The sequence below is a fragment of the Ambystoma mexicanum genome, chromosome 4q, assembly GCF_040938575.1.
Source record: "Ambystoma mexicanum isolate Mex_15411 chromosome 4q, UKY_AmexF1_1, whole genome shotgun sequence".
Taxonomy (NCBI): Eukaryota; Metazoa; Chordata; class Amphibia; order Caudata; family Ambystomatidae; genus Ambystoma; species Ambystoma mexicanum.
The window spans coordinates 1,059,329,160-1,059,352,990 of NC_090928.1; the positions used below are offsets into that span (position 1 = coordinate 1,059,329,160).

General features: G+C 47.4%; 1 protein-coding gene across 4 annotated transcripts in view; it reads right to left on the reverse strand.

Annotated features, from left to right (window-relative positions):
• TAF1A (TATA-box binding protein associated factor, RNA polymerase I subunit A) overlaps positions 1 to 23,831 on the reverse strand; it is a 524,191-nt gene that overhangs the window by 308,008 nt on the left and 192,352 nt on the right. For all 4 annotated transcript variants that reach the window (XM_069608604.1, XM_069608607.1, XM_069608605.1 and 1 more), the window contains one exon: positions 1,624 to 1,822. In XM_069608604.1, the coding sequence (XP_069464705.1) occupies positions 1,624 to 1,822 (199 nt within the window). The remainder of the gene's footprint in view (positions 1 to 1,623; positions 1,823 to 23,831) is intronic.

Below are 23,831 nucleotides of genomic sequence, written 5' to 3' on the forward strand. Positions count from 1 at the left end.
GGAAAAGAGGCTTTGGCAGAAGGCCCTGATGTCTGTGCTTTGACCTGTATCCTTGTAGCCGAGAAGCCAGAGTGTGTGCGAAGCTCGAACGTGCTGCCTTGGCCCATGCTGAAAACGTGGGAAGGGAAGCCAACTGCTCAACCGTCCTGACATACTATTATTTCTTGAACACTTTTCTTTTTGCATACACCATTGTCCCACACCCTTTTGTATTTAGAAGTAAGGATTGGCAATAGGTTTATTGATATAGGCCCTTTTAGACTAGGACTGCATTATTATTTGATGTCTTAGCTTGCTCACATCCTTAGATTTAGGTTTAGATAGGCGTTCAACCAACCCATCTGAAGTTCAATCAACACCCGTTAACTGTGATCATTTGTGTCTGTCTTAACTGTTTGATACCAGGCCTTCTTTACAGTACTTAGGAGTACAATTTAGGTCCAGGTTCAGGTCTCATGTTCCAGGTGAGTATCAGTTGCCGCAATTAAGAGTGTGCAAGAATACTTACAACAAAATGTAATGTGTTTGTTTCGGTTGTTCCCTCATACCTATGGCAATACCTCTTCCTACTCCTCTTTAAATGTTCCTTAAACTCCCTTCCCTATCCACAACCTCTACCCCACCTTCTCCCTCACCCCCTCCATTGGCTGCCTCATGGTGCCCTGTTCTTACAAAAGCACGGCACAAAAGGTAGGAGGGTCGTTCTACATTCGGCTTTCGTGGTTGGTCAGGGGGGTGAATTCTTCTACACCACCCTTTATATGCTGATAACCACATCCCTGCATATCCACAAACATACTATGGTCTCAATTACATTCAGGATGCCAGACCCAACAGTGAATGAAAAGATAACTCCGATAACATAAGCATAAATAGACCGGATAACAAACCTAAACATCATCGCATTGCAGTGTGGAATCACCTCAGCAGAGGAACCGGATATCAACAATCTGAGATTGCTTGCTGCCCTTCGACCGCAAGTGAAATAATCCATTGAGCAATCAGACTGACATGGGAATCTAGTTTCCATCTTAACACAGACAGGCAAATACCCTCAAATAACTTTGAGGAGTCTGTGAGTGCTCGTCAAAAGACCCAAGTAAACATAGCCAATATTCCAGTCGACCACCATCTCCTAAGGAGGAAGCTGGTCTTCACGTTATAAGCTTTAACAGAAAAGAAATAGTGTTGTGCACTTGAGCCAAATGTTGTGTTCAGTGGGACAAAGCGCATTAAATCCATTTTTGTTTTGGCCCAAATGTCTTTTAAAATCTCTTCAACCAAATTTTTATTGGCTCGCCATCGTGAAGCTCATGTCCCACTTTGCCAACTACAAAAATGGCCTTGCTCCTTCAGAAAAACGTTATTCACCAACCTTAGAAAAGAATGAAAGCATTCCTGCCACAGATGGTCTCCCCGGACATCAGCTCTTGCCTAATCACATTCCCCGACAGTAGACATTAATATGATGATATAGACAACTGTCTGTGCTTGTAATAAAAAAGCAAGTTTCTCTGGTATTCAGACACGAATAATCCAAAAGGACTAATATTTAGATCCTAACAGAGCCATTAATACAGCATCGACAGGCAAAATAACAAAATGAAGGACTCTACAACATACCATTGTCCAACATGAACTGCCTCTTTTCTGCCCATTTCTTGTAGTCCAACAATGCTCTATGAGCTTGAATGAGTTTAATCAGTTTCTCTTCAGATGCTGACCTATCACCATATCGCCAGCTCTCAGCCACAGTGAGATGCCTGTATGCATCCTCAGTCATTCCAAGGCATAGGAGGTGGAAAACATGCTCTAGAGACACCTGGAAAAGTTAAACAAGAAGTGCAGTAATGAAGTTAATTGATTCCAGTACTTGAAAAGCATTATTTTTAAAGAACACCATACATGCTCAGTTGTGCAAAATAGGACCCAACCAGGAAACCACGTTTGTGGGAAATCTAACACTTTGTGAGAAATAGTTCTTGCTTGCCAAATCTAGGGTTACATTGTTGCAATGTTCACAAGATTACCATGAGGAAAAATCACAGGTCACGTGAATTTGGATGGGCAGCCTAATTTAACACCAACCACAAGGACTGGCTTCACTCAGCAAGTGTTAGTCTGCCCCTGCTCCTGGACAGTGACAAATGAGAAAGGCAGGCTATAGCCACCAAACAAATTTGAGATAAGGGACCTGTAACACAAAGGAGGTACAATATTTTGTCCAAGGATCAAGCCACATCGATTAAGAAAGTAAGCCTACGAACGTTGATTAAGAAAGTAAAGATCCAGTTCTTCTGGTACCAAATTCAGTACCTCGCTGCATCTCCCAGATTTCCACTCCTTGACTTTATTTGACTTTATTTGAAACAGTAATTCAGGAGGATGCCCAGTACATTTATTTCTATGCGTTACTACATTTGTCTGATAATAAATGTGACTGATAGGGAAGTATAATTAAATAAAGCCTTTGACACTTCACTAACATCATAGGAATATAAATCAAACGATTCTTATAGTTGTCCAGTATGTGCTATTTAATCAGTAACCACTAGAAACCGGGCACTGCATGTTAAAAGAGTGATTGATAAAGGGCAAAGACACAGTTATTAAATCTTCAGAAATCTAAAAACATGCTTGCTTAGATTAGTTAGATCAGGAGGGTTAAAAGAAGTCTGCAATACTTGCAAGCAGCAAAGCACAGGCCTAGCAATTGCTATACTGAAATAAGCACGATTATACTCCAGTTCAGTTTCAAAAGTGTATTATTTAGCATCTAAACTGAACCCTCACCTCACCTTCTATAGTATAATATTGTTGTTTATACTGGTGTTCGGGGAGTTGACACAGTCCACCATCTTTGGACAAATGAGAAACTATAGTAACGGTGCAAAAGTAAGACTCTGGCACAATGCTATTAGAATTTTGGATATAGACTTTTATTAATAATGGGTTGGAAAATGCCTCTCTATCCCTAAGGCTAAGAGGGGCTTCCTTACCCCCAAAGGAAACTAATGAGATTGTCAGGAAGTCCTAAACTAAAACGTTGTGTCGCAAAATCATACTTCTGTCCCTAACTCTAACAGTCTAGTATACAGGTGCAGGGTTAGTCTCCACTCAAAAGAGTGTTTTCAAACAAGTGAAAAGTTTGTAGCTTCGATGACTGTAAAAGGTGTTGCAAAAATAATGTTCCAAAATAAGTTCCAATCATAGGGGTATACTCCCTAAGTCTCTGAATAATTGGCAAGGCGCTGTCTGTTTTCACAGTTCCAGTTTCATACTAGCTTTGTACGCTTCATTCCCACCCGAAGGTTCCCAATGTTATTTTTTTTTAAACAATCTTATGAGTTTTTACCATAAACAATCGACATTAAAAAAAAAAAAACTTGCAGTACATAATAATATTTTAACATCTTGCACTTATCGTTCAGTTTCTACTGCTTACCCTTTGCCCTCCCCGCAATTCGAGAACTTTAGGGTTATAGTTCTTTCCCCTAGATGTGTTTGATGATACAACTCAGGAAGAACTGTTTCTCAGCAGCACAGTTCCAAGTAGCCTACCAGCTTGATATGTTCTGTTGCCAAGCTTAGGATTCCTGTAGTTTTGATCCAGTTATTTTCAATCTCTTATATGGTTTGCGAGATCCAGGCTCGCAATACTTTTTGTGACGTGTTTAGTTTCCATACGTGGTTATCTTTAGTGTTATCCCTTGGGGTCTGTGACCCTCCTGGATCTAGACCTTGGTTTCCCATGTGGGTGCGAGTCCCAGACTCACAATTGTGCTTTGTTACTACTTGGTTCACTACCCTTTCGCACTTGCTTCAGGGTCCTAGACTTTTCCGAATTTGTCATTTGTCTCTTGTCCGTTTCAGAGTCGAACACTGTCTTGGTTTTGAGTGCGGGTCTCAGGCACGCAATGTTTTGTTGCATCCACCTGATTCACTTTCCAAGCAGGTTTGCAACTCTCATTTGTTTCAGGGTCCAGGAATCTCATGGTTTTGGATGCGGGTCCCAGACTCGCACAGGTGTGTTGTATTTGTTTCTTTCAATATCTGGCCAAGCATACAACCATCTTTTGTTTGATGCAGGTTCCCAAACCCTCCATCTCCGGCTCTTTAGCTCACCTTTGTGCTTCCCCTGACCTCTACAGCCCCAGGGCATCTGTGTACCTGCTTGTCTCCTTCGTGTTGGTCTGCTGTTTCCTTCCCAGAGGCTCCGGTAGCGTTCCGGTGTACAGCAGGGTCTGCAGCCTCGATGTACACGAAGGGATCTTTCCCGATCTCGTGTTCTGTTCCGTCGTCTCTTGTCTGGTTCTGCTTCCCGCTTGTCCTCTGCGAGAGACGGCTCTCACTCTCTTTCGTGTCTCCAATGCTTTTGTTTGGGCCTGAGCTTGAACTCTGTTGCAACTCCCACATTGGATTAATATGAGCCCTCAAGCCAATAACGGACCTTTGGAAACTACACCGGCCATTGAATTGCTCAGACGTGATCTTCATACTCCTGGCCATCATCCTCATCATAGTACCTCCTGGCAAGCTAACTGCAAAATATTTTCTATGATCAGTGATGTTCTGCATGTCAGCTTGGCTGTATGCATAATACTTTATACTGTATAGGTCTTCAATATTATCATGTAGGTTAGTTTTATAAACTTGACCGTAATATATATAAGCTGTATAGAGGAAGGGGATAGTAGGACTTAGTCTTGGAAAAGGGGTAGGGTGAGGTAAACATGGTTGTGCCATGTTTCCTGATGATTATCGTCCCCAATCCGATAGGGGGATTCCTTACCCGTCTAATCCTCCCTCGGTACACCACCTCTAGGGGGACTATTGTACTGTAGATGCACCACCCTGGCCGCATGGGAAAGGTCAACCACCTCCCCCCCCCCCACCCCCAGGGAAGAAGGGACAAGATCCTCAGATACGTCACACTATGTTCTGGTTATAAGGTCAGCAGCTTTGCTGGCAGACTGCCTCTGTACCATTTCCCCTCCAATCTGTTTAATTTAATGTAGATGATTAGAACTCTATTCAGCTTGTTTCTAAGAACTCTCAAAGTCAACAGAGAAGGACACTACAGTGCATGGAAGTAAAGTTCTGGGTTTGAAGAATACAAATATTTTGGTCAGGTGGGGAACCTAGAATCAGAATGCTCATCTTCAAAAGTCTGAAGTTCAGCCACTCTAGCCCTCCCCTCTTAGCAAGTATGTCCGTCAACTTATCCATTGCACCTCTTTCTCTCTCTCTCTCTTCCCTTAACCATCCCTCCCTCCCCCCTCCCTCCCTCCATGCCCTTTGCCCTAGACCCACTCTTGTGCTTTCTTGGCCAATGTGGTTGGTGCAGCAGAATGGAGTTTGGAGGAAAGTTCAAATTTGAGTATGCTGCTATTTCTTGGTGGGTTTGCAGCTGGATAGTTCGGTGTGCTTGTGCTGTTCAAGTAGCGCTACAGTGTTCCTTTGTGGGAATTGGAGCGGAAGAGATGGTGAGGAAACTTTCTATGGAGGAGTGGTTGATGTGTGAGAAGAACAAGTTACTTCTTACCTGGTAAAGTTCTTTCGACGGGATGTTCCTCCGACGTATTCCTTATCTTTGATAATACGTTTCCAGCTTGCTGGCCTCGGAAATTTTTTCTGTAGAGGGTGCTGCGCGTCGACGTCCGCCGAGTCGATGTCCCTCGACGGCCACCGCATCGGCACCGACGTCCTCATGCCCATAAATAGCCACGCGCTACGTCCGTTGCTCAGTTCTGTTTTGTAGCATAAGAAAAGTCATGCCTGAATTGGTTATTGACCTTGAAGGAGCGTAAGCTGCAACCACAAGGGAAGTATCACTGCGGGGATGGTTGGGAGGGGCGATAAGGAATATGTCAGAGGAACATCCCGTCGAAAGAACGTTACCAGGTAAGAAGTAACTTGTTCTTCGAAGGGATTGTGTCCTCCAACGTATTCCTTATCTTTGATAGACTCCCACAGCAGTGGCATGTAATTGGAGGTGGGAGTGAGAATATTATGTATCCCTTTAGGGATGGACCGAATGTAATACGGCCTTGCCAAATCTGGTCTCTTGAGCAGTGGAGGAATCCAGATTGTAAAATTTTGTGAATGTATGTGCGTACGACCATGTGGCAGCCGCACATATGTCCCGGACCGGTACCCCTCTTTGGAGAGCCGAAGAGGCTGCGATACCCCTGGTTGAATGAGCCCTGCGATTTTGGGGTGGCTCTTTCCCTGCCAGTCTAACATTCCAGGATGGCCAAAATAATCCACCTGGAGATGGTTTGTTTTGTTATGGGTAGTCCTAACTTGTGACCTGAGTATCCTACAAACAGCAGGTCTGCTTGCCTGATCCTAGCCATTCTGCTGATGTAAAAGCTGGGTCCAGCCTATGTAGCCTTTCCTCCTCTTTCCCCGGATAGGGAGGAGGGTAGAACGAAGGTAAGGTAATTTTCTGAGTAATATGAAATTCAGAAACCACCTTTGGGAGGAAATTAGGCTTCACCTGTAAGACAACTTTGTCCTTGTGGAAGATTGTATGTCAGGGTTTACAGGAGAGAGCTTGTAGCTTGCTCACCCTTCTAGCAGATGTTAGTGCTACCAATAGCACAGTTTTAAGCGTGAGAAATCTCAGCGTGCAAAAGTGAAGTGGTTCGAATGGAGTGCCCATTAGGAAGTTTAAGACTAAATTTGAGTCCCATAAGGGAACCTGGAATGGTTTTGGAGGGTAAACAGTTAGTCCCTTGAGAAATTGTACCATTAGAGGAAGTTTGAAATACGATGGTTCCTCCGCAGTGCGCTTGAAGATAGAAAGCGCTGCGAGATAGCCTTTTACAGTGCCAACTTGAAGGCCTGAGTTTGCCAAGTAGAGTAGAAACGATAACACCGTTGGTGTACCACATGAAAAAGGGTCGATATTCTCTTCCCTACACCAGCTGCAAAATTTGTTCCAACGGCAGCGGTATAAAGACTCACCCTTTCAGAAGCCAAGCGTGAAGGTTGAGGGTTCTGGTGTCTGGATGGAGAACCTGACCTCCCTTCGCGAGAGAAGATTCTCTTTGAGTGGAAGAAGGATTGGAGGACAGATGGACATATCTAGAAGGTCCGGGTACCACGTTCTCCTGGCCCAATCCGGGGCAATTAGGATCATGGTTTTCCAAAATCTTTTCAACCTCCTGATCATTTGAGGAATAACAGGGACTGGTGGGAACGCGTAAAGGAGTGGAAACTCCCAGTCCATTACGAACGCATCTACTAGAGCTCCTCTCGGGGGAAATTCCCTTGAATAGAACAGATCGCACTTTCTGTTGGTGCTTGTGGCGAACAGATCCACCTGAGGGGTTCCCCAAAGGGCAAAGATCTCTTGAAGGACTTCCTGAGCTAGCTCCCACTCGTGGGAGACTGTGCTCTGCCTGCTCAGAGCGTCCGCTGTCAAGTGGACTGCTGATAGAGAGATTCCTTCTTGAATTGCCCAAAAGCAGAGCTGCATCGCCTCTCTGCACAGTGGCAGTGATCCTACGCCTCCTCTTTTGTTGAGGTAGTGCATGGCCACCGTGTTGTCCGTCATTATCAGGACATTTCTCCCCTGTACTGATGGCAGGAAAGCTTTCAGCGCTAGTCTGATCGCTCTCAGCTCTAATAGGTTGATGTGTAGTCTGGACTCCGATGGAGACCAACGACCGCTGATGGTCAAGTCGTTGGCATGGGCTCCCCACCCCGTGAGTGAGGCGTCCGTGACTACTGTTATCTCCGGCCATGGTTGCCAAAACAGTTCTCCTTTCAAGATGTTCTCTGGATAGGCCCACCATTGAAGGTTGCGGGCTACCTTGTCCGGAATCCGGAGGAGATCTGTCATTCTCCCCGAGAATTGCGACCACGGACTTCTCAGTGCCCACTGAAGAGATCTCATTCTCAGGTGAGCCTCTGGCACAAGGAAGATGCAGGATGCCATGAGGCCCAGCAACCTCAAAAAGTCAAAGGCTGGGAGACGTTGGGCATTTTGAAACTTGGTGACCATCTGTAGAATATCCTGAGCCCTCACCTCTGGTGGCGAGGCTTTTCCCAGGAAGTGTCCAGGACCGCTCCAATGAACTGGAGTCTCTGTGATGGTATCATCTGTGACTTCTTTAAATTGAGGGAGAAGCCCAGTCTGTGAAGGAAGTGGCAGACATAATCTAGCTGGGCCTGGGCCTGTTCCGAAGATACAGCCCTGATCAGCCAATCGTCCAGGTAGGGGTAGACGTGGATCCCTTCCCTCCTTAGACTCGCCGCCACTACCGACATCAGCTTGGTGAAGACCCTCGGGCGGAGGTCAGCCCAAATGGCAGAACTCGAAATTGATAATGAGAGTCGCCAATTGCGAACCTCAGGTATTTCCTGTGTTTGAGATGGATTGGCACATGGAAATAAGCATCCTGAAGGTCCAGAGATACCAGCCAGTCCTGGAGCTGGAGGGCCTGAAGATCTTGAACTTGTCCTTCCTGAGGAGCTTGTTCAATTCTCTTAAGTCCAGGATGGGTCTCAGTCCTCCGTCCTTCTTTGGTATGAGAAAGTAGGGGGGGGGGGAGTACCAGCCCTTGTTCCTGTCCGCTACAGGTACCGGCTCTATTGCACCTTTCTCTAGCAGGTCTATAATTTCCTGCAAGAGGAGCGGATCTGGAACTTTTAGAGAGCTGTTCCCCTGTGGATGACTGAGGAATGTGTAGAAAGGGTAGGCAGTAATCTTGGGCAACTGTCTCCAATGCCCAAGCATCTGACGTTAAAGCCTGCCATTCCGTCAGATGGTGAGTTAACCTGCCCCCTACAGGTGTATTGTGTGGGAAGGGCCTCAGAGTGGTTTGGGGGCGGCTGATGCAGATGCCGAGGGTAAAGAGGCACCTGCTGCTGCGGTTTTAGTACTTTTGACCCATCCACCTCGGGTGGATCTCCTTTGGCCTCTTTGAGCCGGCTGTCCTCTGCCTTTCCGAAATGTGGAATAATAGCGAAAGGACTTTCCTCTCCCAGAGGTTCCTGAGGGGCGAAAAGGAGTTTGGCGGATAGCAGCTCCTAAAGATTTTGCTGCTGCTTCAGAAGTCTGTAACCTTTCCAGACTGTCATCAGCCTTTTCCCGAATAATGAAGAGCCGTCAAAGGGCATATTCAAAAGTCTGGCCTGTACATCTGGAGCAAAGCCCGACTTTCGCAACCACGCATGCCTGCGGATTGTTGTTCTTGCCGCCATGGCCCTGCTGATACTGTCAGCGGAATCACTGCCAGTTTGAAGTGATTCGCACATGGCATCTTTGCCATCTTTAATAATGTTAAGGAAGGCTTCCTTTTCCTCTCCTTCGGGTATGCAGTCAGCCGCTGATGAAGCACACTCCCATATTGTGTGACTGAACCTGGCGAGCGTACAGGTGGCGTTGATGGACTTCAATGCCATACTACAGACAGAGAAGACTTTCTTCGCCATAGAGTCATACCTCTTGTCATCTCTATCCTGTGGGACAGTAGGGTAAGCGGTCCTACTGCTAGATTAAGTTGCAGCTTGAACCACCAGGCTCTCTGGGGTCGGGTGTTTTGATAAGTATTGAGGGTCAGCAGCCGCTCCCCTATACTTGGCTGACAATCTTTTATTGACCGCACGGATAACTTCAGGAGTTTCCCAATTAGATGCAATTTTCCTTTGTAAGGCTGCATGGAAGGGGACCACCGGGTCCTCCTGTGGGCCTTTGTCTAATACATCTGTTAGGTCATCCTGTTGAAAAACAAGTGAAGGCGCAGACCAACCCATAAATTCAATAATTCTTGCCATAAGTGTTCTATAGGGTGTTTCGGCATGTTCCACTGGGTCTGGCTTAACAAATTCCACTTCTGGGGAAGTGTCCAGCCCACTTGCCTGATGTAGTGACTCCTGTAGGTCCTTCAGCCTTCTTTCCTCAGAGGTGAAATCCTCTGAAATAGGCAGTTTGGTTCTCTGTAACCCGAATGTTTCCTGGTCACAATCTTCCCCCTCTTCATAAATTGAAGATAGTCCAGGGTACTCTGACCTCTGAAATGGTGTAAAACCCATCTCTAAGGCAGAAGGAGCCAAACTCGTCGTTATTGGGCGAGAAAACGTCAATGTCGTCGACGCCGAGGTAACAGGCTTCAAAGGCGCCGAGAACGGCGTTGAAAAAACTGGAAAGGGTCTCGAAGAACTCGAGAGGATCGGGATCCTACTCAAGGGCATCGACGACGGTCTTGGTGTCGTGCCGGAGGCCCTTGGAATCACTGTTGGCTGTGGAGTGGCCTTGGTCCTCTCTTTCATCTGCGTCGAGTCGATCGACCATTGCGTCGAGGAACCCTTCAACAACGGCGTCGATGGCGCCGATCCGTGCGTCGAAGGAATCGTCGGCAACGGCGTCGAAGATGATGCCTTCTTACCTGATGGCTCATGGCGCTCTCGGGTGGAATGTTTCACCGGGTGCTGCGACTCGCAGCGTTTTGATTTTTTGGGTTTTTCACCCGGGGTATCACCCTCAGCTGTCTTCGAGGGGGTCGAGGCCGCGTTCTCGAAGACGCTTAACATTTTCTTTCTGAATTCCTCCCACTCAGCTTGTGAACTGTGTTTAGTGGGACAGGAGACCCTTTCTGGGGACACAGAAGACGACGAGGAAGGGGACCTTCGACGTCTCTTTTTTGAGTGTCTTGATCTCGACGAATGGTGGGAGCTACTTCGAGATCTAGAATGGGAATGTTTTCGACGGCGAGGAGACGAATGCCTCGACTCAGCCGACGAAACTTTCGAGGAGGTTTTGACTGACTTGCCTCTCTCGAGCTTCCCCTTGCGCTCCTTCAAGGCTTTCGCCGTCATGGACATGCAGTCCTCACACTCCGAACAATGGTGCTCGGATCCCAAGCACCACAAGCAGATCCTGTGTGGATCCGTTATTGACATTTTCTTACCGCAGTCTCGACATTTCTTGAAGCCGGATCGCGGCGTCGTCAGTGTCGATGAAGAAGCCATCGAGAACGATAAGGTATATTCGAGTAGATATAGTTAGTTATCCTGACTGAACTGAGCAACGACGTTCCGAGGCCCCACAAAGCGCGGAAAAACGGAACTGAGCAACGGACGCAGCGCGTGGCTATTTATGTGCATGAGGACGTCGGCGCCGATGCGGTGGCCGTCGAGGGACATCGACTCGGCGGACGTCGACGCGCAGCGCCCTCTACAGAAACAATTTCCGAGGCCAGCAACCTGGAAACGTATTATCAAAGATAAGGAATACGTCGGAGGACACAATCACTTCGAATGTTAGAATGTATCTATGGGGACGGAGCATGTGAAGTGGGACTGTGCCTATGAGGAGATGAGAAAGGTGAATTGGAGCACTATGGGGGTGAGTGGAGTATGAGAGGGTGGTTGGGTGCATGATGTGTGAAGAGGTGCATGTGGGGATGTTGGAGAGTGGGGATATGCCTTTGGGGTAAGGCCTGTGAGAGAAAGGTGTGGATGGGTTGGCTATATACGAGCTACACAATGTCTGAGCTGTTTGATGTGTAAATTATTAGTCATCCTTGATCGGATCATTATGGATAATCCGTAATGACAATCCTCTGCCTGCACTCATTATTGCAAATCTGCTGCCAGTTGATTAAAGCAACTCCCATACCTCTCATCAATATTGATAGCCCGGTCTGGTGGTCACATTGTAATAACGCCTGAAGTTGCTGCTTTTGCTAAGAAATTGCCTGCTGGTCAATACTTCTAATTATTCTGACCAATATTCATACTGAAAGATTGGGCATCGGGGCACACCCTGTACCATGCCGGCTATATCAATTCCTGGTGTAAATATGTGTTGTATCATGTAGGCAACCAATGTGAATGTTCCCTCGGGCACGAAAATTATTGAAGCTGCGTTTCAGTATTGGTTGTTATAAAGTGTGCAGTTCCCCAGGTCTTTTGTTCTTATTGCTTTGCCAGCGTGATTACTGCTGTATTCAAACACGCTAGGGTCTCGACCCTCGATAATTTTAATTGCTTTTGTATTTGAATATGTTGGAGTCTGAGCCGACACCTCACCAGAACGGTCTTTCTCAAGGCTCCCACAATATCAATGTGCTTATTATGAAGCTTTTCGTATGAAACATAACAAATAAATACCAGTAAAAACCATCAAACTATGTCAGTGTCATTGGGCCTCATTAGGACCCAGGCGGATTTCGCGGTGCTAAATGCACCGCGAAGCACGGCGGAAAGCCGTCGATAGCGCCATGGGGGTTGGCGGATTTACCGCCCCATTCCGACCTCGGCGGAGCGGTAAATCCCCAATCCCCATTCTGCCCTTCCCCATTCCCATTCTTGCCCCATAGGGTATAATGGGAGTGGGGAAGGAGTTAATTACGCCACCGTAAAATACGGTGGCGTAATTAACAACGAGGTCCCGTAGCGCCATGGTTTTCTCCGGCTGGTAAAACCAGGCGGAGAAAACCTCCATGGCGCTAAGGGAACTCGTAGTACGGCGGACGGGTCCGCCGCGATTAGCGCTGGCGGAAACCCGATCCGCCAGGGTCCTAATGAGGCCCATTGTGCTGTAAATCACACGCATCCAGTAAAAATGAAACATAGCAGAAATGACAATAGAGAAACATACCAGGACATCCCCAAAGGTGTGATGTGGTGGTGGTGGTGAGAGAAACGGAGAAGGGTAGAAAATAAAGCATGTAGGTTAGCAGAGTTATACCTACAGATGTGTGTATGAATTATATTGCTACAATGGATATAAGATAGATCTTACCTAAAAATGAAATTTAGTGCATGACTGCAGTAGCTTGCATGTCTCATGAGTATTTTAGGGCCCAAGGTTCGTCTATTTCCTTCCTGCCTTGTGCCTCTGGATCTCTCACAACGCCGGCAACACAGGCTGATGAACGGCAGCCCATGAGTAGGTACTTGCTCCCATGCAGTCTGCTGCAGCACGTCTGCCTTTCCTTGCTGCTTTGCCCTTCGCTTCACCCAGACTGTGCCTTCTCTCTCCGACTCCACACACAACACCTACTGATTGTCGGTGGAAGTCATCTTTAAATGTCCCGTGCAGCCGATTTATCCTACAACAACTAGACCGCACATTGTGTTTAGAGCTTCTCTCAATCCACATTTACTCCTTGTCCCCCTTCTTCGTCTCAATACCAGAGGGACTATGGGAGTTGGAATCCATAGAATTAACAGGTTTTAAGGAGATTCTGTTTGGGATTCTTGCCTATTATGATATCATCATAAATAAGAGATGTTAGTGGTGTTTCAGGTATTTGTAAGCTATGAATAATATCCTGTTGATGGTATTTGACAAGGGTTGGGGGATTTTTCCAATTAGAGGGATGTGTATGATAACAATAGTCCAATAGTGATCTTGGGATTGTAGGGTCTTTCTCACATTGTGGAGAAGAATACTGCGTCCCTCCTGAGGAAATCATCACATCTTCCCGACAGCCATCTCCTCCCATGTGATCCTCCCTCATACCACCACCTGCAGGATCAGGTAGCGGCTGCTGTACCCTGGCCACATAGGACGGGATTTTAGGCTGATGATCAGTGATGACTCCACAGCATTCATTATACCAGTCACTGGACGAAAGCAACATAAGGGTCAGCAGTCATTATAAACAAGCTTGGATAAGAGTGTGCGCTTTCATCCTACTCACATGGGATCGCGCTTGATGCTACCTGCTCCTCTCTGTGTGCATATCTTCAATTCAGTATGTGTTTTTAGAGAAACCCTTCCTGAGGACAGTGTGTGTGTTTTAGAGAAACCTTTCCAATAATTTTGGGGAAGTGTTAGTTACATTTTTTTAACCTGCCGAGTGTTTGGGACTAAGAGTTAGCAACATTTTACCTCCCTTGACGCTTGTTGGACTGGGAGAACACTGCTTGATGCAATTTAACTTTGCAGACGTTTGTTTTCCTTCTACCGGCAAAGGGGGAACTAATGCCATCTATTTCCAGGGGTCACATGGGCTTTTATGTTTGTTTTCCTTGGCAGAGGGGCCAGAGAAGACAAGAAAACATAATAAACCCATTCTCTGGGTTATTGCATTGTTTTCGCTTTGTTCCATTAAAGTGAATGCGGCCTGTGTCTTTCTCATGACAAGAGATTAGATTGGACTACAAGGGGCTTTTTGCTCACTTGCACCAAGGAGCCTCCATTTGAAATGGGATTTCAGGCTCTGGGGTTTGCGGCTCCCAGGTAGGAACTCCTAGTGATCCAATGACAGGTAAGCAGGCACAGATCAACACAGTCAGAAGGCCTGCTTCATTAGTGCCAAATTCATCCAATTACATATCCCTCAGACCTCTTTGCTCAGCCGAAGACAACCTTTGTTACACCCCGGAAATCAAGGCAGTGCCAGGAAGGGCTTGGAACGCACTCTCACATTTTGTAAAAGCTCATCACAATGGCTCTTCCAGAACCAACCTCCTTCTTTAGTGTAGTGAATTCCAAGGACTCCCCTTACCATTATATGGTAGTAGCGGGGCGCTAGGAATAGGGTTGGCCCAGCCACCACTTGATGTGCCTCCCAGAAGGGGGCATGCAGATGGTCCCGAGTGGGCCACCAGCACTCCTTTTGATGCAGTATGGTTCCATTGGGGAACCTTGGAGAGAGACGACTGAGAAAAATCATGATGAAGACGTTTACAATACCCTTCATTCTTCATGACCGTGGGCCATCAAGAAATAGAACATAAGTTACTGGAAGGAGCACAGCCAAGAAACATCATGGGAAAGCCGTGCAGAGCACCGCCCAGCACAGAACCAGCAGTGAGAGTCAGAAGAAAATAGAGAAACCTTGTGGAATTCAAGGATGGTGCTGAACGCCATTAAAACCTTTAATGCCTCACCCACTTTCACGTTAGGAGACAATCAATGTACTTAAAGCAAGAGCCACTCATTTATGGTGGGCAAGTACTCCACAAGCGGGGACATTAGATAAAGATTACAAATCACCCTGTAAAGAGGAAAAGAAACCCAATAACAGGAAGTCAATAGGAATACCTGCCAGGGATCAGGCCGATCCTAACAGCAAAAAAGGAGTTGTAGAACCTTAGAACTCCGGAGAAACCCAGAGGAGAGAGAGGAGTAGGTTTATGCTCACCCCCTTGTTGCTGGGGGAGAAGCCTTTGGAGAACGTGATAAGGAGGAGGCAGCCATGCCCAGTATAGCTCCCTTGCTTAATACTGAAGGACAAAGTCAGGCAAAAGTACATTGGGAAACACGGTACAGTCTGGAAAGGATAGGACGCCCTGTAAGCCTGAACCTCTTCCTGAATAACGGTGCTGACCAGACAGTTTGGCATATCCTAGGGAATTAAAGGGAAACCACTAACCTGACCCTTCACCTGCAAACCTGAGCCCCAGGGGAAATATCCAGCCTATGGCAGGGGGCTGCCCAAGAATATAGATCGCCTGTCAAGAAACCAGAGGAAAGGAAAGAAGAAATATTCATCCATGCAGGTCTCTTGTAGAAAATTATACATTTCTACAAGAGGCCCACCTCAACAAAGCAGAAGCTGACAAGTTGACGCGTGGCTGGGTGGGGGCTGCTGCACACTCACCTCAAGGGAAACTGGGGGGTTTCCACTTTAATACACAATGGGTCCCACTTCAAATACTATGCACGCACAGCGACAAATACAGAAGATTCGTCCTGATACAAGGACGGCTTCTAAACGCCCAATCACATTGTTAAACATTTTTGCCCTTATGACGAACACCCTAGCATACTTTACAGACACATTTACAGAATGCGCTCAACAGATGAGCAATCTCACCATAATAGGGGTAGACCTGAACATTACCCTAAACCCGGACCTAGATCGGAAAAAAACAAAACTCGCCAACATAAAGAAAAGACTACCCCTCAAAACCCTAATGACGGATCTACACTTCGTAGACGTTTGGCGGTACTCCAATCCAAGCCAGCAGGATTTCACCTACTACTCTCACTCCTACAACAGCTACTCCCACCTTGACTATTGGCCGCTGCCCACGAACGCAAGCTACATGGTCACAGACTGTAAAATCGAACCGATCACCCTATCGGATCACACGCCAGCTGTCCTTCACCTCACAATCCCAGATATGCCCAGTAAACTCCCGACATGGCACCTAAACCTCAGTGCATTACAGTACCCTCACATAGTAGAACACCTGATAGACGACATTGAGGGCTTTTGGGTGGTTAACGAGAAGCCGGGCTACTCTCTATATAGGTCCTTGGATGCCTTTAAATCCTACTTGAGGGGACAATGTATATCGCGCAGGGCACACAAACGCAAAGAATGGGGGAAAGGGAAGCCCAACTACTAGCGGAACTGAAACAATTGTAAAAGAGGCATAAGACAACATAGGACAGACAGATATGGCCCCAAATTCCAAAAAGTCGTCCCAAAATCAAATAATTCACCCCCAGCAGGGTGCAGAAATCATACACCAGCTGGTCACAAACCACTATCTAGAAAGAGATCGACCCCTGCAAAGGATGGCCCTGGCCCTCAAACAACACCAATCCACACAGATAATCGCAACCATTATGGACAACACCAACAATTGGGTGGTGGGGGATGAGCAATTCAACGAAAGATTTACTGAATTCTACCGCAATCTATATACCGCCACTGACACATGTACACCACAAACCATAGAATCTTTCTTAGATACGATACCCATCCCCAGAATACCAATAAAACAAGCCAAAGACTTAAATGCCCCTATAAGTACTGCCGAAATCACCCAGGCAATCCTATCCCTGTCCAAAGGGAAAGCGGCAGGCCCCGACGGGATCCCAATAGACCTGTACAAAAGCCTGGCAGAGGGAATCGCTCCCAAGCTCACTGCGGTCTTTGAAGAAGCACTGACACACATGCAGCTGCCAAAATCCATGCTAGGAGCCAATATCCTAGTATTCCACAAAAATGGCAGGGACCCAAAAATGTGCGGCTCCAACCGACCCATTTCATTAATTAATGCAGATGCCCAAATCTTAGCGAAGTGCCTGGCCCAGAGAATAGAAAGCCCCCTACCACAGCTAGTACATAGTACATAAAATTCACACGGGCTTCATAAAAGGGGGACACTCCAGCGATAACATCCCCAGACTCTTACATGTGATAGCTGGGGACAGGGACCCCCCAAGATGCCATCGTGGCGGGAGACACAGAGAAAGCGTTTGATAAGGTACAATGGGAATTTATGTTTCGGGTCCTCCCCAGATATGGCTTCTCACCATGCTTAATCCAATTGATAAAGCTTCTATACACAAACTCAACAGCGTTGGTGGTCACTAATGGAGTGGCCTCTGTGGAATTCGCCCTACAATCCGGCACCTGGCAAGGCTGCCCCTTATCGCCGCTTTTATATGCCCTATCCATCGAACCCATGACGATTAAGATGCGCCTTGACCCGACATGGCTGGGCATACTACAAGGGACGGCACAACAAAGTATCACTGTATGCAGATGATTTACTCATATACATCAGCAACAGCTCGAAATCTCTCCCATACATCAAATCCCTTCTACAGGACATAGGCCCCATGGGAGGATACAAAATAAACTGGAGCAAATCCGAAGTAATGCCCCTCTGACACTATATCCCCTGGGACCCGGGAGGAGTGACCCTGTTCACCCTCCAACTACAATTTATAAAATACCTGGGAACGTGTATTAGTGCCTCAATAGCAGAACTCGGAGACCTCAATTACCACAAAATCCTCGAAAATATCCAAAACAACATGGAGAGATGGGACACGCTGACCCTATCCACATCGGGGGGGATTAACGCACTAAAAATTAACTCCTTCCCAAAACTGATCTACCTAACGATGATGCTCCCAATTGGACCGACCCCCCACATGCTGAAAGAGCTAGACAAAGCCATTAGCAAAATCATCTGGTGAGGGAACAAAGTGTGGATTCGTCTCCCCATACTACAGGCAAATAAAACCAACGTGGGTATGGCAGTCACCTCACTCAAGGCATACAACCAGGCAGCCCAACTGAACTGGGTAAAACGGTGCCTGAATACCAACAATGATACCAGCTGGCGCATCATGGAGCCTGCAGCTTCTCCAAGCTGTCGTCAGCATTTTCACCCCAAAAAAAGTTCAATTGAAGGGCATGTCTAGCAAACGTGCTTAGACATCCGCCGTAAATCCTGACTTCCTGAGCCATGACATACGCCTTAGCACAGTGCTGGCAGTCATGGATCTGCTTACGGAGTCCACAGTATCCAGGATGGACTGTAAAGATTGCTTCATGGCATGTTAACATGGGGGGGGTGGTTCCTGCACTAAACTGTCATCCGCCGCGACTGGCGGATACTTCTGCGGTATCGCTTGCAGTATGGGTTTAGAGACTGGTAGTCCTTCCTCTATTTTTACGCTGCTAGCGGCCGTCCCAGTTCCCTCAGCGCGGAGCCCACCGGGAGTATTTATTCCTCCTCCTCCCGGTGGACGCTGCGTTGCAACCCCTCTGGATAGTGTTCCCAGCTTCCGGGTTTACGCTTGCTGCTGACACTCCGTCCGGATCGTCGGTGCCTTTGTCTGCTACTGACTTCGTCCTATGTACGAAGTTTTCCTTCTCTTCGCTACTTTGTCTCTTACCGGTTTCATTCCGGTTCCTTCGCCCGGGTCGCGTCTCCCTCCTTCGAGACCCGGTGCCTTTGCTCTTTCTGCTTTCTCCTCTCCGTTCCCCTGGTCCCCTCTCCAGTTGGATTTCCAGTCTGTTTCCTATTTTCGTCTTTCTTTTCTCTTACCCGAGTCCTGTGCTCCCCGTGTCCTGCCTGGCTGCATTGGATACCAGCCACGCCTTCTGGCTTCACGTTTGCTACAGATCCTCGCTGTTTTGAGTCCGCGCCTCTTCCAGCTACAGCCTTCCTTTCTGTCTGCAACACCACTTCGGAAGTTCCTACTTGGAGTCGGACAGAGTGCATTTCGGCGCCTGACAAGGGGTTTTTCTGCCGCTTGGCTTTTTCCCTTGTGTATCGGCTTGTTCCCGGAAAGAGAGCCACAGGCTTGCTGTTCCATCAGCTTTCACTGTGGCTTCCCTCCGTGACAGGCAATTACCACCAAAAAAGGAGAAAGACTACCTCACCAGACGAAACCTGTCCTCCGAAGGCTTCGACTCAAGCAGCTCAGGTGAGGAGAGTGTGGAAGCAAGGGGTGAAGTGGGAGCAAAAGGGTCACAGAAAGGACAGATTGCAACGCCCAAGCATAACAAGATGTCGGCGGAGGAACAAGTTCAAGAGCTTTGGAAAGCTTTCCAAGCTATGTCCGTAGAGCTACGGGGAGTGAAGACAGAGCGCTCTTCTCAAACAAATGTTATCGGCTAGAGAACATCCTCCCGTGGAATTACCTCCCATGCCACTCTCCTCGGGAAAGTTTGATGGTTCTCCCGAAAGGGTAAAAGAGTTCCTGGATGCTTGTACCGTCTATTTCACGTTTAGACCCGGCACTTTCGCTACTGATCAGGCTAAGGTTGGATTCCTAATCTCCAATATGACTAGGAATGCGTTGGCGTGGGCAACTCCATTGGTAACCAGTGCCAATGCTATACTGCATGACTTTACGGGATTCCAGAACCTGCTTAAACAGACCTTCGAAAGACCTGAGTTGTCTTTTACTGCTAGTGAGGAACTGTTGGACGTCAGACAAGGTTCATTGGACGTCTTATCCTACATTTCTTCCTTCAAGAGCTTAGCGGCTGGGGCAGGTTGGCCAGAACCCGCCCAGTACGCCATCTTTCGGAGGGGCTTAAAGGAGGAGATTAAAGACGAACTAGCCAGATCTCCTCGTTCACCAACTTTTTCTGATCTACTCGCAGCCGCTCTCCACATAGAGTTTAGACTCCAGGAAAGAAGATCTGAACGTCGCAAGCAACGCACTTCAGGATCCTTGTCGGACCCTCTTTCGCATCCTTCCCCTTCTCTCTCTTCCTTCTAAGTCTTCAGACAAACCTATGCAAACTGGAGCTACTAGGACACCCCCATCAGCAGCGGAAAGACGAAGACAGAGAGAAAAAGGACTATGTGCATACTGTGGTTCAGATCAGCATCTCTTGAAAGACTGCCTGCAGGTACCCAACAGGAAATCGGGAAACGACTACCCTCGGCGCCAGTAGGGACAGGCAACCGAGGGTCACCAAGTTCCATTTCTCGTCCCTACGTTTCTCTCTCAGCGTCAGCTCCGGATTCCCAAGAAGATTCGAGACTCATGGTTCTGTCCGTGGCCCTCAAATTGCAGGGTAAGCAAGTCAAGTCATTAGCCCTGTTGGACTGCAGAGCTGCAGGCAACCTCGTTGATACCCTGTGGGGTGATAAAGTAGGCCTACGCAGGATCGCCCGTCAAGAAGGCCAACAGGTCGAAGGTGTAGATGGATCCCCTTTGTCCTCCGGTCTAATAACCCATTCCACGGAGGATCTGTTCTAGACTATCAACCATCACACTGAAATGCTGAAGTTCGACATCATACGAGCAGCCCATTTCCCCATAATTCTTGGGATTCCTTGGCTCCGGAGACACAATCCTCGTATTGATTGGACGAACAACCAGTTGAGCTTTTCTTCTACCTACTGTACCACCAATTGCCTTCCCTTAAAAGATTGGTGTGATTCACAGTCTGTAACAATCATTCCGGATACCCATCTTGGAGTGCACGCGCTACCCCGATTCTGCGCACCTTTTGAAGAAGTGTTTCAAGAGAATCATCACGCCAGATTACCCCCACATCGACCAGAGGACTGCACCATCGCCATTGAGACTAACGCTCTAGTGCCATTTGGAAGAATGTTCTCCCTCACACTGTCAGAGAAACAGGTGTTAAGAGGTTATCTGGATATCACCTTGAAGAATGGCCTCATTCAGTCCTCAAAATCCCCCGCTGGGGCTTCTTTGTTCTTCATTAAGAAAAGAGGTACCGACGAGTTTAGGCCCTGTATAGATTACAGGGGTCTAAATAAGGTCACCATCCGGGATCGCTATCCGATGCCTCTCATCACAGACATCATTGAAGCAGTCCAGGGGGCTAAGGTGTTCACTACACTTGACTTAAGGAATGCATACCACCTGCTCCGCGTAGCCAAATGGCGATGAGTGGAAGACCGCCTTTCGCACTGCATTCAGATTATACGAATACCGTGTAATGTCATTTGGCCTGGTGAACGCTCCCGCGGTATTTCAACGGTTTATGGACTGAATGTTTTCCGACATGCTCACCATTTCCGTAATTATCTACCTGGACGACATTCTCATTTTTTCCTACAACATGGAAGAACATATTCCTCATGTCACTCAGGTTTTGGATCGTCTTCAAAGGAACCAACTTTTGGTCAAGGCCGAGAAGTGCATTTTTGCAGTTCCTTCGGTACCATATCTAGGGTACATCTTATCAGCTGAGGGTATTGCTATGGATCGCAACAAGGTTCAAGCTATTCTTGACTGGCCTCTGAGAAGTACAAAGATTCCTTGGTTTATACAATTTCTACAGACGATTCATACCAGACTTCTCTGAAGTGGTGTATCCCATTACCCGTCTACTCAAAAAGAATCCTCTCCCTTTTCACTGGTCAACCGAAGCTGAAAGTAGCTTTTCCCTTCTCAAAGGACTCTTCTGTTCTGCCCCTATACTATGGCATCCGGACCAGACATTACCCTTCATCTTGGAGACAGATGCCTCTGCCATAGCCATTGGAGCAGTTTTGTTACAGACAGTTAATGAAGTGGAACATCCTGTAGCTTATCTGTCCAAAACCCTCTCTCCCAGCTAACTAAACTACGCGGTTCCTGAAAAAGAACTATTGGCGATGAAGTTAGCGTGCGAAGAGTGGAGGCACCTTCTTATGGGGGCACGACATCGGTTTACCATTCGGACAGATCACAATAATATGAGGGTATTGCAAGACATGGAGTGTTCAAATTCCTGACAGGCCCGGTGGGCTTATCTGTTTTCTCAATACGATTTTCTTATCACCTACATTCCCGGAACTTTGAATCGCTTGGCTGACGCACTGTCCCGCAAGGATAGGAGTAAGGAGAAGTCTTCAGATCGCTCGAAGCCACTGTTTCAGAGGAACCAAATCCTGGTTCTAGTAAGCTCTTTCCTTCAAGAGGTGAAAGCCGCGGTCAGACTGGAGTATGCTCAACTACCGCTTCATCCTAATTCTCATTATCAGGAGAAAGATGGCTGGGTATTCTACAAGAATTGTCTATACATCCCATCCGGTCCGTTACGCCAGAAGATATTAAACTGGTGCCACAATCCTCGCACTGCAGGCCATAGAGGCTCGGAAGGTACCATGGAGCTGATCTCAAGAGTGTTCCTCTGGCCTAATCTGAGAAGAGAGACGTTAGATTACATATGAGCATGTCCCACCTGCGCCAGAGCCAAATACCGTACAGGCAAACCCCTTGGACTACTGACACACCCACTCGACCATGGGGACTTATATCCACGGACTTCATAGTGGATCTGCCTCTGTCCGAATCATGTACATGTATAATGGTCACGGTGGATACGTTTTCAAAAATGGCACATTTCTCTCCCCTTCCGGATCTTCCCAGCGCAGCAAGAATGGCTGAGGTTTTTGCCAGAGACATCTTCAAATTACATGGCATCCCGGATAAGATTATTTCTGATCGAGGGAGCTAGTACATCTCGAAGTTTTGGAAGGCTCTTTGTGTCAGACTATGCATTGAAAGAGTGCTTTCCTCAGGATTTCATCCTCAAACCAACGGCCAGACCGAACGCCTCAATGCCACTTTGGAGCAGTATCTGAGATCAACGTCAATCAACACCAGGACAATTGGGCTTCTCTGCTTCCCACAGCGGAGTTCACATACAACAACACCAAGCATTCTGCCATCGGTCTTTCCCCCTTCTACTGTACTTACAGGGTTCACCCCAAAGCATTTCTGCTCAATGTTCCAAGTCTCACCAACTACCCGGCTGGAGAAGAAGTTCTACAGAACATTGCAGCAGCTCAGACCTCCGCTTTATGAATCGTGGAAGACAGTAGAAGACCCAATAAGGAGCAGGCCGACAAGCATTGCAAAGAATGCCCGAGGATGGAGGCAGGTGACAAGATGTTGTTGTCCACCATATTTTTGTCCAAATGGACAAATCCTTCTAAACTATCTCCTTGTTTCTTGGGTCCTTTTCCTGTCCTCTCTAGAGTCAATCCTGTCACTTATAGGCTTCAGCTCCCTTCTACCCTGAGTCACATTCATCCAGTTTTTCATTCTTCCCTTCTCAAACCCTTCATACCCGGCCCACACTGCAAAACGGTTCCCCATCAGTTTCTCTTCCCTGAGAAGAACAATGATGAATATGAGGTGTCCACCATACGGGACTCTAGGTATTATAGAGGTTGTTTGGAATACTTACTGTCTTGGAAGGGTTACCCGAGTCGGAGGACTCGTGGGAACCCGCTTCACAGGTACATGCCCCTAGGTTAATTTCCAGATTCCACCGCTTACACCCAGGTAAGCCGGGGTTTTCACGCACTGGAGGGGGGCATACTGCCATCCGCTGCTGCCGAGACTGGCGGATACTTCCGCGGTATCGCTTGCAGTATGGGTTTAGAGACTGGTAGTCCTTCCATTTCTACGGCTCTAGCGGCCGTCCCAGTTCCCTCAGCGCGGAGCCCGCCGGGAGTATTTATTCCTCCTCCTCTCGTTGGATGCTGCGTTGCAACCCCTCTGGATAGTGTTCCCAGCTTCCGGGTTTACGCTTGCTGCTGACACTCCGTCCGGATCGTTAGTGCTTTTGTCTGCTACTGACTTCGTCCTCTGTACGAAGTTTTCCTTCTCTTTGCTACTT